Here is a 15296-nt window from a genome sequence, read left to right as displayed (position 1 = left end):
TTCATCTACTTTTAACCCTATAATCTTATGGCACTATCAGCAATGACTCTCTCAAGTCCCTTCAGATATATATCACAATCACTATTATGGGACTTGTATATATCACAAGTTTCTCTTAACTATAAAGGATGCCTCAGCCCTACCACTCCACCGCTGTGTTAATTCTTGTTTGCGGGAAGAATTATGTGGCACTTCATCATTGGCTGTACCTTTATATTTTTATCATTTTTCATGCTATGTATTTATTCATTATTATTATTTTTTCTTAATAAATAAGTGCTCTACAAAATTTTTCTTTGTGTACTTAGCTCTTCCTTCAGCCAACGCCTGGGAGTCTGACCCGACATGGCATGTTTCGCACCTGAAGTGCTGTATCAAGGGTCTCCCTATAAAATAGTGGAAGGAGTATGTTAGGTCCCATTCACAACAACCTCCCCATTCACAACAACCTCCCCCACAGCTTAGAACTTGTCTTATCCCATTCATTCATAAATGCTAATAACTCACCGAGAGCATGCGTGTCATCCGACTCTACCGTAACCATGAGAGAAATAGATGGCCGCGGCGTCTAACCTCAGAGTTTAAATATCCCTCCCTTCTGAATCAGCTGTTTCCACTCCCCTGTATCTAATTGGCCAGACCTCTATCCTATGAGTGAGGTCCATTCAATTTCCCCGTTCAATCCACGAGGTACTACAGTATCCAACAGGAAAATGTGTCTGCTCACATTCATTAAGCTTCCTCAGATCTTTCCCACCATCCCTCTCAACAACTTTAGTAACGACACGCCACCGGATTTCCTCTACTGTATGTCTGTATGTATGTGGTCCAATATTCAACTAGAGGGGCCTGGGTGACTCCATTTATTATGCGGGATTTGTGCTATGTTAATCTGGTACGGATCGCCCGATTAGTCCGTCCAATATATACTAACCCGCAGGGACACGTGATCGCATAGATCACATCTTGTGTTGTGCAATTTGTATCAGTCTTAGATGTTAAAACAATGTCTCTCCCAGGTACCCTCCAGCTATGTCCCTCTATGGTAGACGAGCACCATTGACACCTCCCATATCTAGTGTGTTGTCCCCCTTCCCTCCTAGTCACTCCCCCATATTTTAAAGGGTTACATTTTGATCCCATAGTAGCGCCTCTCGAGTAGGCTATCCTGGGGAAATCCCTTAAAGTCTGATGGACTTGGACGATATACCATTGTTGTCTCATAATCGCCACCAACTGGTTAGCTACTTTAGAAAAAGGGAGAACACAGGGTTAGAATATCATTCTCCACCTTCTGGGCTGTGTCAGATCTGAGGAAGCTTAATGAATGTGAGCAGAGACACATTTTCCTGTTGGATACTGTAGTACCTCGTGGATTGAACGGGGAAATTGAATGGACCTCACTCATAGGATAGAGGTCTGGCCAATGAGACACAGGGGAGTGGAAACAGCTGATTCAGAAGGGAGGGATATTTAAACTCCGAGGTTAGACGCCGCGGCCATCTTTTCTCTCATGGTTACGGTAGAGTCGGATGACACGCATGCTCTCGGTGAGTTATTAGCATTTATGAATGAATGGGATAAGACAAGTTCTAAGCTATGGGGGAGGTTGTTGTGAATGGGACCTAACATACTCCTTCCACTATTTTATAGGGAGACCCTTGATACAGCACTTCGGGTGCGAAACATGCCATGTCGGGTCAGACTCCCAGGCGTTGGCTGAAGGAAGAGCTAAGTACACAAAGAAAAATTTTGTAGCGCACTTATTTATTAAGAAAAAATAATAATAATGAATAAATACATAGCATGAAAAATGATAAAAATATAAAGGTACAGCCAATGATGAAGTGCCACATAATTCTTCCCGCAAACAAGAATTAACACAGCGGTGGAGTGGTGGGGCTGAGGCGTCCTTTATAGTTAAGAGAAACTTGTGATATATACAAGTCCCATAATAGTGATTGTCATCTACTTTTAAAGCAGATTTATTTAAATCTTTGATTAAGGGACTGTTTCCTGATGAATTGGGTCAAATTTTGGTTTTCCCTATTCTTAAAGATCAGAAGGTATCAATTGCCATGAAATCCAATTATAGACCCATAGCAAGCATTCATTTGTTTACCAAATTACTGGAAGGTTTAGTTAGTTTAGAATTAGTAAGTTATTTGGATAAATTTAACATCCTTAATGACCATCAGTCAGAATTCAGAAGAGGATATAGTACGGAGACTGTTTTAACTTCAATGCTTGACTATCTTCATGGTCTATTTAGCAAAGCCACTAGTGCCTTAATTCTTCAGCTAGATTTTAGTAGTGCCTTTGAACTAATAGATCATGAAATATTGTTGAGTTGTTTAGATACAATAGGACTTTCAGGAAGGGTCTGGAATTGGTTTCAAGGTTTTTTTGAAGAAAAGATCTTATCAAGTGATTTGTGATGGTAACTATTCCCATTCATGGAGCAACCCATCTGGTGTGCCCTAAAGTTCTCCGCTATCGCCTACCTTATTCAACATCTACATTTCCCCTTTAGGATATTTATTACAGAGTTTATTTGTAAAATTTTATATATATGCAGATGACATTTCTATTTTAATCCCTCTAAATAATTTTACCACTGAATTTTTAAACCAGATATCTTCTATTATGACTCAGATAGAACAGTGGACAATTAATTTCAAACTGAAACTCAATACGGAAAAGACCAAACTTTTCTTAGTAAGTCCCAATGACAAAATAACAAACTCATTGCTTCATCTTAATGGTCATGACTACCCGATTATTAAATCTATCAAAATTCTGGGAGTCACACTAGACCGACATTTAACATTAACAGAACATGAACTTAGTGGTACAAAAATGCTTTTTTACATTGTGGAAATTAAGAACCATAAAAAAATATTTTGATCCTTTATCGTTCAGACTATTGGTGCAGGCATTAGTTTTATCTATTTTAGACTATTGTATCTGCTTTAAGCTGATATTAGGATTGTCTCCAGCTTACCTTTTTCCTCATTTTGTGTTGCATAGACCATTAAGAGAAACTAGAAACTTCTACTTATTTGCTTATCCAAAAATTAATGGGTGTAGATATAAGACCTTCTTAGATAGGACACTAGCATTTCAAGCTGGTAGGCGACAATCTTGGTTAGGTAAATGTATTCAGCAAGCTATTTATCCTATTGCTGTTTTCGGAAATTAATTAAGACCACTTTGTTCGATAAGTTTATTATTGAAATTCTATTTTATAAATATTTATATTTTTTACTGTATTATTGTATTTCGCTGATTGTCCAGCTTTTTATAGTGTAAACCGCCTAGAACTTTTGGTTATGGCGGAATAAAAGAATAAAGTTATTATTATTAATCCTTCGCTTCCTGGTTCTCAACAGCGGCTGAAGAACCAGGCCGTCTTCCTGTTGGATGCCAATGCCATCAGGTCCAACATCATACATCCCCATCTTTTCACTATACATGTTGTATGTTTAACATGTTGCTTTAGTTAGATTGTGAGCCTTTTGGACAAAAAGGGAAGTTTTAAGCACCTGGGCAGGATGGGCTATAAAAATGAAAAAATAAATAAATGTGAAGGCTATGTGTGCCGCTGAAAGCATTAAAAGATGGGCTTTCCAACCAGTGATAAAACATTTGACCTCCCACCACAAGAATGCATTTCTGGTGCCCCCTGGCCATTGACACAGGCACCATGGCATTGTCTGAAAAGACTCAAACACATACAGTATTCTCAAAATGCAGGTAAGCCAATTGGATCACTCAAAGCTCCGAGTGATTGATCGACCATTTTTTCTCAGAAGACTGATGTCCCTGAACCAGATGGTGCTTGCAAAGCGTTCTCCAGCTGTAAAGGCTGGCATCCATCATCAAGACCATCCAGGAGGAGATCTGAAGGGAAACTCCTCTGGAGAGAGAGAGGATTCAACCACCAGGCTGAATTGCAATGAGCCTCCTCTGTCCAAGAGAGTCGTTGGTGCAGCAGATCCCTTTGCGGACTCCAATGGGAGATAAGCAATTCCTGAAGAGGTCGCAAGTGGGATCTCACCCAGGGGATAACATTTATGGTCACGACCATTGAACCTAGGATCTGCAAGTATTGCTAAGCTGTTGGGGCTTGAGTGTTCAGAAAGACATGTATCAATGGGAGAAGTTTCTCCTTACACGATTGCAGAAGAAACATCCTGTTCATTCCCATGGTGAACCGGACTCTCAAATATTCTAGGTCGTGTCAGAACGAGGTGACTTTTCCAAAAGTTGACCATCCTGTCTAATTTCTGCAGCAGCTGATGACTTGGTGAACTGCTTGGTGTCCTTCTGACTCTGACTAGGCTCTAATGAGTCAATCATCCAGATACGAATGAACACGGATACAGAGTCTGTGCAAGTGTGCTGCTACAACCATCATCACTTTGGTAAAAGGTCCAAGGTAAAAGGCCGCAAACTGGAAGTGCTGTCAAGATGTGGAACCTCAAGCACCTTCTGTGCTACAGAAAAATGGGAATATGAAGGTAGAAGCCTCTGTCAAATCCAGAGGTCAGAAATTTCCCCAGCACAACTGAGGCAATCACTGACCTCACTATTTCTATTCAGAACTGAGGAATATTGAGGGCCATATTGACCACTTTGAGATCCAGAATTGGTCTCCAGTCGTAAGAGCCTCTCTTTGGCATGATGTCCTCTCTTTGGCATGATGCCAGAGCCCGAGTAGGACTCTGGAACAAGCTCTATACCATATTCAGTAATCTCTGGACAGTGGCTCTGACCTCTTCTTTTTCTGGTTTTTCCACTGAAGAGTCCAGAAAAAGCTCTGGAAGGGGACGATAAAACTTGAGCTTGTACCGTTCTTGTAGAATGTCCAGCACCCATCTGTAGTTATGTCTGCCCACTCCTCTAGGAATGCCGAGAGCCTCCCTCCAATGTGTGGAGGGTTGGCCAAGAGCCTAATATCATAACTGCTTCTTTGGGGTGGAAGTAGAGTGTTCTTCAGACGATTTTATTCTGATAAAATCTTTGACTTAAAGGTTTCTCTGTAATATTGATGATATTGTCTGCAGGTACGAAAATTGGAACACCCCAGCCCCTTAGAAGATCGAGACATGCTGTCCAGCAAGGACTTAGATTTGCGGTCCTGTACACTAGCCATAAGGTCATCCAGACCTTTATCAAACAATAATTTCCCCTTATACAGAAGTTTACCGAGGGTTGCTGTGAACAGGCCGAGCAGTCATTGCCCTTCACCTCCTCACTCCCAGGCTCTGCTGGTCTTCCAGGCACTGTTCTTACACATCTGTTTTCCCTCACACGACCTTTCTGGTTTCTTGGGCCACCAAATATTGTTCCACCCATTGCTGGTCTCTCTGGTTACTACCAGTCGCTCACTCCAGACATCCTGGTAGCCAGTCCTTCTGGTCACCACTGGTCACTCACTCTGTGCCCTCCCGGGCCCTCTGGTTGTCGGCCTCTCAGTTCTCCACCAGTCCTGGACATCACCGGTCCTTCTAGTTGCCGCCTCTTGGCTCCAGCCGTTCTCTTGGATTCCTCCACTGGTCATCACTGGTCTCTCCACCAGCCACTGTCAGCCCGAATTTCCCTGGTCCACAGACCCTCTGGTCACCAGTCACTCCCTAAGGACTCCACCCCTCCTGGTCCTTCAGACATTCCACCGAGTACTCTCCCTAGTCCCTCAGGCACTCTCCAGGTCACTCAGATGCCTTTCACTGGCCCTCCCTGGTTGTCAAACTTGAGGGCTCTCCAGTCCCTCCAAGCTTTACCAGGTAGTCTCTCGCTCTGGTCTCTAAGCTGTCCAAAGTTTCTCTGAGGACTCTCCAGGTCCCTCAGGTGCTCTCTCTCTGAACCCTCTACTGGTTGTCAAGCTTGAGGGCTCTCTAGTCCCTCCAAGCTCTACCATGTAGGTGATATAGGGCAGGGTCTCACTCTCTCTCTCTGCACCAAGCCTCCTGTTAGCACCAGTCATCACTGTACTGCACCAGGCACCCTGTCAACACCGGCCAGTACAGGGTTTACCAAGAGTTAGGCCAAAGTCAGCATTCCTCCTGCCGAGGGTCATCTAGCTCCTGAAAGAGCTCCCTGTGCTGGGAGCTGTTCTTTTCAGCACCACAATCCACTCAGGAAGCGTGGACAGCAGCTCTTATGCAAATTTGCTCTTCAATACCATGGCTCAGGCTCTCTCAATGAGCTCCACTGCTCAGGCTCCCGTCACTGGTCTGTGATCCCTATCAGCCCAGGTTTGAAAAGTCTCTGCACAGAGGTGTCTTCCCCATGATCCAGAGTTTCCCCCAGATCTGAGTCCTGCAGATCTGTGAATGCTGTCTCATCCCTCACTGTGGAAGTGCCTGTCAGAGAAAGTAAAGGCATGAGAACATACTGATCATCCAAGTTGTCCTCAGGCAGACTGTCCCCCGACTGTGCATGGCTCTGTTGTTAGGAACCTGCACACTTGGGGGAACCACCAGTCCCCAGTGCTAATAGGGCCACTGTAGTAGGTGGATTCAATTAACTCTTGGTTAGCCAAACAAGCTTAAAAGAGCATATCAAACTCTGGTGGAAATCCTTGACCCAGAGGGGCAAAGGCCCCCTCTGGACTCTGTTTAGAGCCCTTGGAGTTTTTTCAGGATTTTGGCATTGAATCATGGCTGCGTTTCACCATGGACGCATTTAAATTGCCCCTGGCCCAATTTTGAACTTTTTAGTCGGTCCTCAGAAGGACTGAGCACCAGAATATCTCCCTCCCCGAAAGGGCAGGGGGCTAAAGCTGAAGCTACCTCCACTCTTCGTGCGTCGCACAGTATGTGAAAAATGGATGTTCACCCAATAGCCATCCACCGCAAAAAAGACATGAATCCACAGTATCCTGTCCTGATTTCGTCTTGACCATTTTTGAGCCAAAACAATGTATTTTGAGGCAGATAAAAGACTTAATTCAAATCAGGATATCCAAAATGGCCACTATGGCAGCGATTTTAGCGCCAATAATGGCCCATGGAAGGTAAATAAAAGCTCAAAAACTGGTGATTTTAGGATTGTTCAGGTGGGGGGAATCCAGAACTACCCCCAAAACATGATTTTGGAGACCCCTCCAAATTGATCTTTCAGGCTGTCAGCTTATTACTCACTTTGCCACGCTGTTTGCTGGAAGCTGCAAAAGCATACAGGGAGATCCTCCGCCTCAAGAAGTCTGGGACTGATTGTGTCTTCTGACTGCCTCTCGAGCCCAACGCATTGGCCGAAGACCTCCATCCGGCCCAGAACCCACGCACATTAATGGATGGCGGAACACAGTAGGCTTTGATCCTGTGCTCAAACCCACTAGCAGACGAACCTGGGGTGAGCAATGCTCCCAAGGGAACGGTCCCAAAACCCTAACTGTGAATGCAAGCTGTCCAAAGTCTGTGATCTCCTGCAGCCTCACACAGGGACCCTCTGCAACATGGAAAGTACACGATGTAGTGAAAAAAACTGACTGAGAATATGTGACCCTGGGCAGGTCACTTAATCCCCCATTGTCCCAGGTACATTAGATAGAGTGTGAGCCCACTGGGTCAGACAGGGAAGAATGCCTGACACTCCCTACTCCACTCTACCCCGTACCTGTTTCTTGGGAAGTGGGATGCCTTCTCCTTCCTGCTGACAGGCCCACCTCTTCAAAAATGGCATGCCTTCATCTTCCCGATGCATCATGGGAGGAAGGTGGAAGGCTCAGCTTTGGGGGGAAGGGGGTTGGGCCTTTTTTTTTTTCCTGCTCTCCCTGCCCACAAATCTGTACAAGCAGGACTCCTCAAAGTTGCTGCAGCTTTGGGGCTTCCCTGTGGGCTCAGTGCTGAGCCAACAGGAGAAGCCCCAAACAGCTGAGCAAGAGATGAAGCTCTGAAGCCACGGAGGCTTTGAGGAGTCCTGCTGGCACTGATTGGTGGGCAGGGAGAGCAGCATAAAAATCTGACAGGAGGAGCTGTGCCTAGCGACTATTCTGAGCAGGCACTAGGCACAGTTCACCCCCTTTTATCAGTGCTGCTCTGCACGAATAGTGTGCATATAAACTTACTTGCCATTTGTGCTGAGCATCAGTCACTGGGGTAAAATTGCTCCAGCCACAGTAATTTTTATTGTGGCATTGGAGTGTTGATACATCGGGGTCATGGAATGGAAAAAGGGAGAACACAGCGATAAGAAGATAACTGCAGCTCATTGGTCAACATTCCTAAGGAAGCCCAGCCAGCCAATAGGCTGCAGGGAAAAGCAGTACTGAAGGTTGCTAAGGCACTGTCTCTGAAAGGCTGAGGGAAGAGATATGGAATGTAAGAGAGAGAACACAGCTGAAGTTAAAGCAAGTTAAAGCAAGATAACTGCAGCCCATTGGTCAGACATTCCTAAGGAAGCATAGCCAGCCAATAGGCTATAGGAAAAAGCAGGACTGAAGGTTGCAAAGGCTCTGTCTCTGTAGCTACTGCTCCCGCCACCCCTGCAGCTCATTGGTCAGATATTCCTAAAGAAGCTTGGACAGCCAATATGCCACAGAGGAAACCAAAACTGAAGGTTGATGTCTCATAACCTAATGATCCTGTCTCCTCTTAAGCTTATTGGCTGGCTAAGGAAGAAGAGCTACAGTGTAGGTAAGGGGTTGTGAGAGAAAGAGGCTGAGGGAAGAGATATGGAATGTAAAACAGGAAAACACTGCTAAAGTTAATGGAAAGTAATGCAAACATAACAGCAGCACATTGGTCAGACATTCGTAAGAAACCTTAGCCAGCCAACATGCTGCAGGGAAAAGCAGGACTGAAAATTGATAAGGCACTGTCTCTGTAGCTACTGCTCTCATCTCCCCCTACAGCCTATTGGTCAGAAATTCCTACGGAAGCTTAGCCACACAACAGGCTGCTGGGAAAAGCAGAACTGAAGATTGCTGTGGCACTATCTCTGTACATACTGTTCCTGCCTCTCCCTGAAGCTTACTCCCCCCTACTTCTCCGAGCAAAGCTCGGTCTTCCAGGTATTCTTATTAAAGCAAAGTTTTAGTTTTTATTATCTGAATCATAGGTTTTGAATGAAAACCACATGAGTTCTAGAATACAACTCAGACCACACTTATTAGAGAATGACACGGTGACTGTTACCTGCGTCTAGGGAGGAAATAAAACTGGAGCTGTGAATGGCCTTGTCTCCACAGTTAAGTATCTTGTGTGCATTGCCTCACTTCTCACCCCTCCCGGTCAGCAACCCAAGGATTGCATGGTTCAGCAGCCCCCTTCCTTCCAATCACCACAGTCTGGGCATCTCTTCCCCTCCCCTTCACTGGTGATTTTCAGTTCTCTCTCTCTGACTGGCCCAAACCTTTTCACAAGTTGCACATGTGGCTGCCCTGAAACTTCTCCTCTGACTTGAGCCACCCAGACGGAAACAGGAATTTGCATCAAAGGAGAAATTTTGGGGTAGCCGCGCGCGACTTGTGAAAAGGCTCGGGTCACTCAGAGAAAACTAAAAATTGCCGGGGAAGAGAGGTAGGGAGATGCCCCATGAAGGTAAAAGATGCCTGGATTGTGGCGATTGGGAGGGGTTTGCTGGACCACGCAAATGGCGCTGAAGGGAAGTGGAGAGAGAGGGGGAGGGGAGAGAGGAAGAGACGCTGCATGGAAGTGGGGAGGAGAGAGAGGGAGGAGCAGACGCTGCATGGAAGTGGGGAGAAGAGGGAGGAGCAGATGCTGGATGGAAGTGGGTGGGGAGAGAGTGGAACAGACACTGAAGGGAAGCAGATACTGGATGGAAGGAGGGGATAATAAATAAAGGGCATAAGTTGGATTGGGGAGACAGATACCGGATCTGAGGGGAGGAAAGGAGGAGAAAGATGCTAAAAACCACCTGGGAGAGGCAGAAAGGAAGAAGACAGAGATGCAAGACCAAAGGGGGAGTGGAGGGAAGACGATGGGTGCCAGATCAATGTGGGTGGGAGGTGGGGTGGAGGGAGATATGGAAGGGAGAGGTGGACAATTTCTGGTAGAGGCATAGAAAGAGAGCAGATGCCATATGGAAGAGGCAGAGAGAAAGCAGACAGTGAATGACAAGAAGAGGAGGAAAGCAGAAACCAGACTACAAAGGTAGAAAAAAAATTATATTTCTTTTTTTTTTTTTGCTTTAGAATAAAGTAGAATTGTAGCTGTATTGATAAACGTTTATAAACAAAGTTCTGCCAGCGGAAGATCTCTTTCTCTAATTCAGCAGACAGAACTCTGGTTTATAAAATGACAATTATACAGAATATTGCTTCTTTGTATACTTTAATAAAATAAGTTCAGTATAAAACTATTTGAGGCTTGTGCGGATTGGGTCAGATGGTTTGTAGGGATGGGGACAAATTTTTCCCCGTGTCATTCTCTTTTATCTGAACAAAAACACAACTAATAGTAAGTGTTGCCCATATTCATTATCAAGAAACCAATAAAACCACAGAACAATCTATCTTTATTGGTCATAATGGTCCCTTTATTAACCTATAAGTGGACATAAGAAGGGGGTGGTATGCATACCACAGGTTGAGAAGCTATGGCCTATGTCAACTGCAGCCTCGGTAGCACTAGCATTGGTTCCTCTGAAACTGCATCTTTTCTGTGACCTGCAGCTGCACCATGAAAGAAGAGAGGCTCCTGCAGTACATATTCCAGTAGCCCTGAAAAGGACCACCACAGTTGCTTCCTCCCACATCTAACCAAATGGTAAGAGAAGGATAGGGAATTCAGATGCCCTTAAGGGGGATACTTCTGCAGGACAGAGGAAGGGAAGGCACCAAGGCAGATGTAAGGTGAGGTTATAAAGACATAACAGAATGAAAAATGGTTGTATGTGAAGTTGGGTACATATGTTGGGGGGGCGGGGGGAGGAAAGAAGTGGGACTATGTGTATGAGTGAAATGGAGGAGAAAGAGAGCAAAGTGGGAGTATGTACATGGGGGGGAGGGAGAAGGAGGTATGCACCTAGGGAACCTTGATGACTCAGGATTAGGGGTCTTGCTGGGAGTTAGGAGAGAGAATTAGGAGAAAGGAAGGCTGAGGGGTTAGGCAAGAGAACCAACAGTTGTAATGACTGAGCTGGGAAGAGTGGAGCATAAAGAAGAAAAGACAGGTGGATATCAGGCTTTATGATGTGGAAATTCTGTACAAAAATATTACAAATACAATATGCAGAATTTCCCCAGGAGTACTGCTGAAAATTAACCATCACATTCTTAAAACAATCTCAATGCAAAAAAATGTTGTGCAATAAGAATCCCTCACCTGGTTGAAAACTATGGGGCTTCTCATTTGATTTATAAATTTAAATTGGTGGGGAAGTTGAAAGGAGAATCAAACAAGATTGCTTACCATTTTCTTGTGCAAATCTGGAGGCTTCCAGGAAAGTAACTTCCCGATCTGCATCTAAATCTTTTTTGTTTCCACACAGTATTATCACAATATTTTGACTTGCCAACATCCTTGCATCTGTCAGCCAATTAGTAAGCGCATTATATGTTTCTCGACTGTAGAACACAAAATCCATATAATTATTAATCATCTTGTGTCATAGTAGTTGCATGATCTGTAGATCACTCAACCCAAATAACTTTCATTCAAATATCTATATTAAATAGCCTGGAGGGTTACCTTGTCTAGATTCAACTTGGACAAGAAGTCTTTTTGTACATGAGATACTCTAAAATTTACTTTGCAGAATTAAAAGCAAATAAATGATAGTATAAAGAGCAATATACATGGATAATTTAATTACAAGACCAGAAATCAAGGTAAAAGTATCATTATCTAAAAACATTGGAGTTTTAACAAACATTGGAATTAGGCTCTGTCAAGATGTATAAATGGTCATTTAACCTATTTTAATGCTTCATTTGTAATTCAAATCATACAGTGTGTCCCCACTGTTTTATGTTAGAAAGACAGAAAATATTAGGCTCCTATCTGGCTAATCTTCTTTCTAGTAAACAGGAATGGTAGTCTTGACCAGCGGGTTAAACCCTCACCAGTTGCGAGGGTTGTAGAGAGCCCCTGTTTGTTTTCATGCTCCATCTCCCATCATTCTGGGATGAGTACACCCTTTCAGTTGGTGCCAAAGCTAACGAGTCCTAGAGTGCAAACATAAGAGGAATGCAGGGAAACTCCCTGAAATTATATAAATCTAATCTGCTCTAAATGCAAACATTAAACAACAATGCTGATAAACCACAACTAAATTAACATACTAGGTGGAAATAAAAGGAATCACCTACCTGTGTGCCATCTGCACCATTTGTTCTGTTGCTTTTATGAGTGAATTCTTCATTCCTGATAGAAAGATCTAAGCAGGCATATCTGAAACAGAAAGCAGGCTAATATACAACAGATAGGGCGGGCATGAAGACTACTATTCCTGTTTACAAGAAAGAAGATTAATGAGATAAGAACCTAATCTTTCCTTCTTATGCAACAGGACTGGTAGTCTTGAACAGCAGGATGTATCAGAGCACTCCCTGGTTCCTAGGATTGGACAGATGAGCCTGCTGCTGATGGCAATATTATTAAGCAGGATATAAGTCGGAGGGGCCACTAACCCAATACGAATGAAATACCCCTTACCTGAAATACCTGAAGAAAGACACCTATTTATATTTAGGCTTACCAAAATTTAAAATGAAAGCCCTACAGGTACTAATGAATTCAGCAGCTAGACTGATTAGTGGCTTTCCAAAGACGGAACACATCACTCCAATCTTGAAACAACTTACTTGGTTACCAATGCAACAACGGGTACACTTTAAGGTGTTATCTTTGGTATACCAGATTTTGCATCGTTCGGCCCCTTTCTAGTTTCAATCTTTGTGGGAAGTCTATAGACCTAACAGAGCTCTGAGATCAGAAGGTAGTATGAAATTAACAAGAATGGAAGAAGGAGTGAGATATGTGGCCACACAATCAAGAATGTTCTCGATTGCTGAGAAGTCTCTCTGGAACATGCTGTCAGGACAATTAAGATTATGTACTAATTGCTTTAACTTTAAGAAATTGATAAAGACCAAACTGTTCATTGATGCCTATTTGTAGAGGCAATACATTCTAGGGCAGGGGGCTCAAAATCCCTCCTTGAGGACCGCAATCCAGTCGGGTTTTCAGGATTTCCCCAATGAATAGGCATGAGGTCTATGTGCATGCACTGCTTTCAATGCATATTCATTGGGGAAATCCTTAAAACCCAACTGGATTGCGGCCTTCAAGGAGGGACTTTGAGATCCCTGTTCGAGGGTATGTTTGGTTGCTGATGTCTACAGGTTGACAGTTTTATAATCTTCCATGGTGTGAATAGATTGTTTATAGAGGGCAAGTGAAGGTTTTTGTTTTCACTTGGGAATGAGAGGCAGGCAGTCTGTTAATTTAAGTAATTGCGATTAATTATGAATGTTTCATGGAAACCACTTAAGAATATAAGCCTTATATGTAAATAAATAAATAAATAAATATATAAAAAGATGAAGCTGAATGATATAGAAATATATGCTTTAGAGTTATAGTAAAAAGAATATTGCTTGGTTAGCATTACTGGCAAGTGTTACTTAAAGTTTTTTAATAGATGTTTGTCCCAGGAGCTACTTCCTGTAAGACTGGGAAATAGATGGGTCCTAGAATAGCGAACAGGTCACTGTGCCATAAGCCAACATGTTGTTCAATGCATTGAAATAAATAATGATCTCAGCTAATCTAAATGTAAATGATGACAGGAGCAAAACCAATAGTACGTGATTTATAATAGAGAATGACACGGTGACAAAATTCATCACCGTTCCCGTCCCCGCGGATAACCGTGGGAAACCATCTTCATGTCATTCTTTAAGGAGAGAGAGAAGAATCAGAGTATGAATGGCCACAACCACTGACCCGCAAGCTTTGCTTTGAAGAACGCTGGTGTAGAAGGACCGAGGTTGAGATAGACACAAAAAAATGACATGGGATTATTTCCCGCTGTTATCCGCGGGGACGGGAACGATGATGAATTTTGTCACCTTGTCATTCTCTAATTTATAAGTCATTATAGAATTGCTAATGTTAGGAAAATCACATGACCAATGAACCAAATATATACAGCTTAGACTGATAGATAGGCAGTATATCAAAATAAAATTAAACTTGAAACCTAGTGGCAAAGTGCAGTCATATATAATTTATCATTGTTTCTTAATACAGAAATTGTATTGTAATTGGAAGATATACTAACTTACGTATGTTTAATAACAAATGAAATTATGTCATGAAGCTAATAAAATGGGTTGTCAGGGAGATTGTTGGTTGGAATTCTGCCAGTTAGCAGATCACTAACAAACAAATGGATGGTTGGATAGGCTGGAATGAGCTTGGATGGCAACTTCAGCATTTGGAACCTAGGACAATACCAGACTACTAGTCTATGGCCCAGAAATATCAAAGAAGAGAGAAGTTAATCTAATCATGTATTTTTTAATGGGTATAATTTATGGGCAGACTGGATGGACCGTTCATGTCTTGATCTGCCGTCATTTACTATGTTATCTCCCATAAGGCCTTATTATTTTAATCTGAATTTGTCTGGTTGTTTTTCTTTGGTCTCCTTCAGAGATGGAAGAAAGTGCTTGGGGTGGAGGGGGGAGGGAGGGGGAGGAATTTTGTCCAAGTAGTTTTTCAAAGCATTCACTGTCAGTAGAGGACCCAAAAGTGGCTGCCATATCCACCCTGTAAAATTTAGTGAATGTGTGCAGATTGGACCAAGGGGCTTACCTGCAAATCTCTGCAAGTGAGTCTTCTCTAGAGTCTGCCCAAGAAGATGCAACACTGGAAGTGGAGTGTGCCTTCACTGCCACTGGAGACTGCTCTCCGCTTCTAATAAAGTGGAGGATATGGCCATCCTGATCCTCCTGGATATGATTGCTTCAGATGCCAGTCTCCTCATACATGCCACATTTGTAAACATGAAGAGGTGATCAGACAGCCGGAACTCAGTCACCTCCAAGTAATGAATCAAAATTCATCACACATTCAGAACTTTCACCTTTATCTGCTTTCTTCACTCCCGTAGGTCTGAAGGCTGGAAGTCATACCTCCTGGTTCATGTGAAAACAGGACATGACCTTTAGTAGATAGAGATGGTTCGAATTGAGATGCTAGTCTCTGAGAAGTAAAGAAATGGTTCCCTGCAGAACAGAGCCTGCAGCTCTGACAATCTTCTTGCTGACATCACAGTCATTAAGAAAACTGTCTTAACCATCAGATACATCAGGGACG

The 15296-nt window shown here is 43.2% G+C and overlaps 1 protein-coding gene across 3 annotated transcripts in view; it reads right to left on the bottom strand.

Moving 5' to 3' along the window:
- Positions 1-15296, bottom strand: part of RAB4A (RAB4A, member RAS oncogene family) — a 211344-nt gene that overhangs the window by 50381 nt on the left and 145667 nt on the right. For all 3 annotated transcript variants that reach the window (XM_033938150.1, XM_033938149.1, XM_033938151.1), the window contains one exon: positions 11382-11536. In XM_033938150.1, the coding sequence (XP_033794041.1) occupies positions 11382-11536 (155 nt within the window). The remainder of the gene's footprint in view (positions 1-11381; positions 11537-15296) is intronic.

Source organism: Geotrypetes seraphini, chromosome 3, assembly GCF_902459505.1.
Source record: "Geotrypetes seraphini chromosome 3, aGeoSer1.1, whole genome shotgun sequence".
NCBI lineage: Eukaryota > Metazoa > Chordata > Amphibia > Gymnophiona > Dermophiidae > Geotrypetes > Geotrypetes seraphini.
The sequence above is the reverse complement of the archived record's forward strand: the minus strand, read 5'-3'. Positions and strand labels throughout refer to the sequence as shown.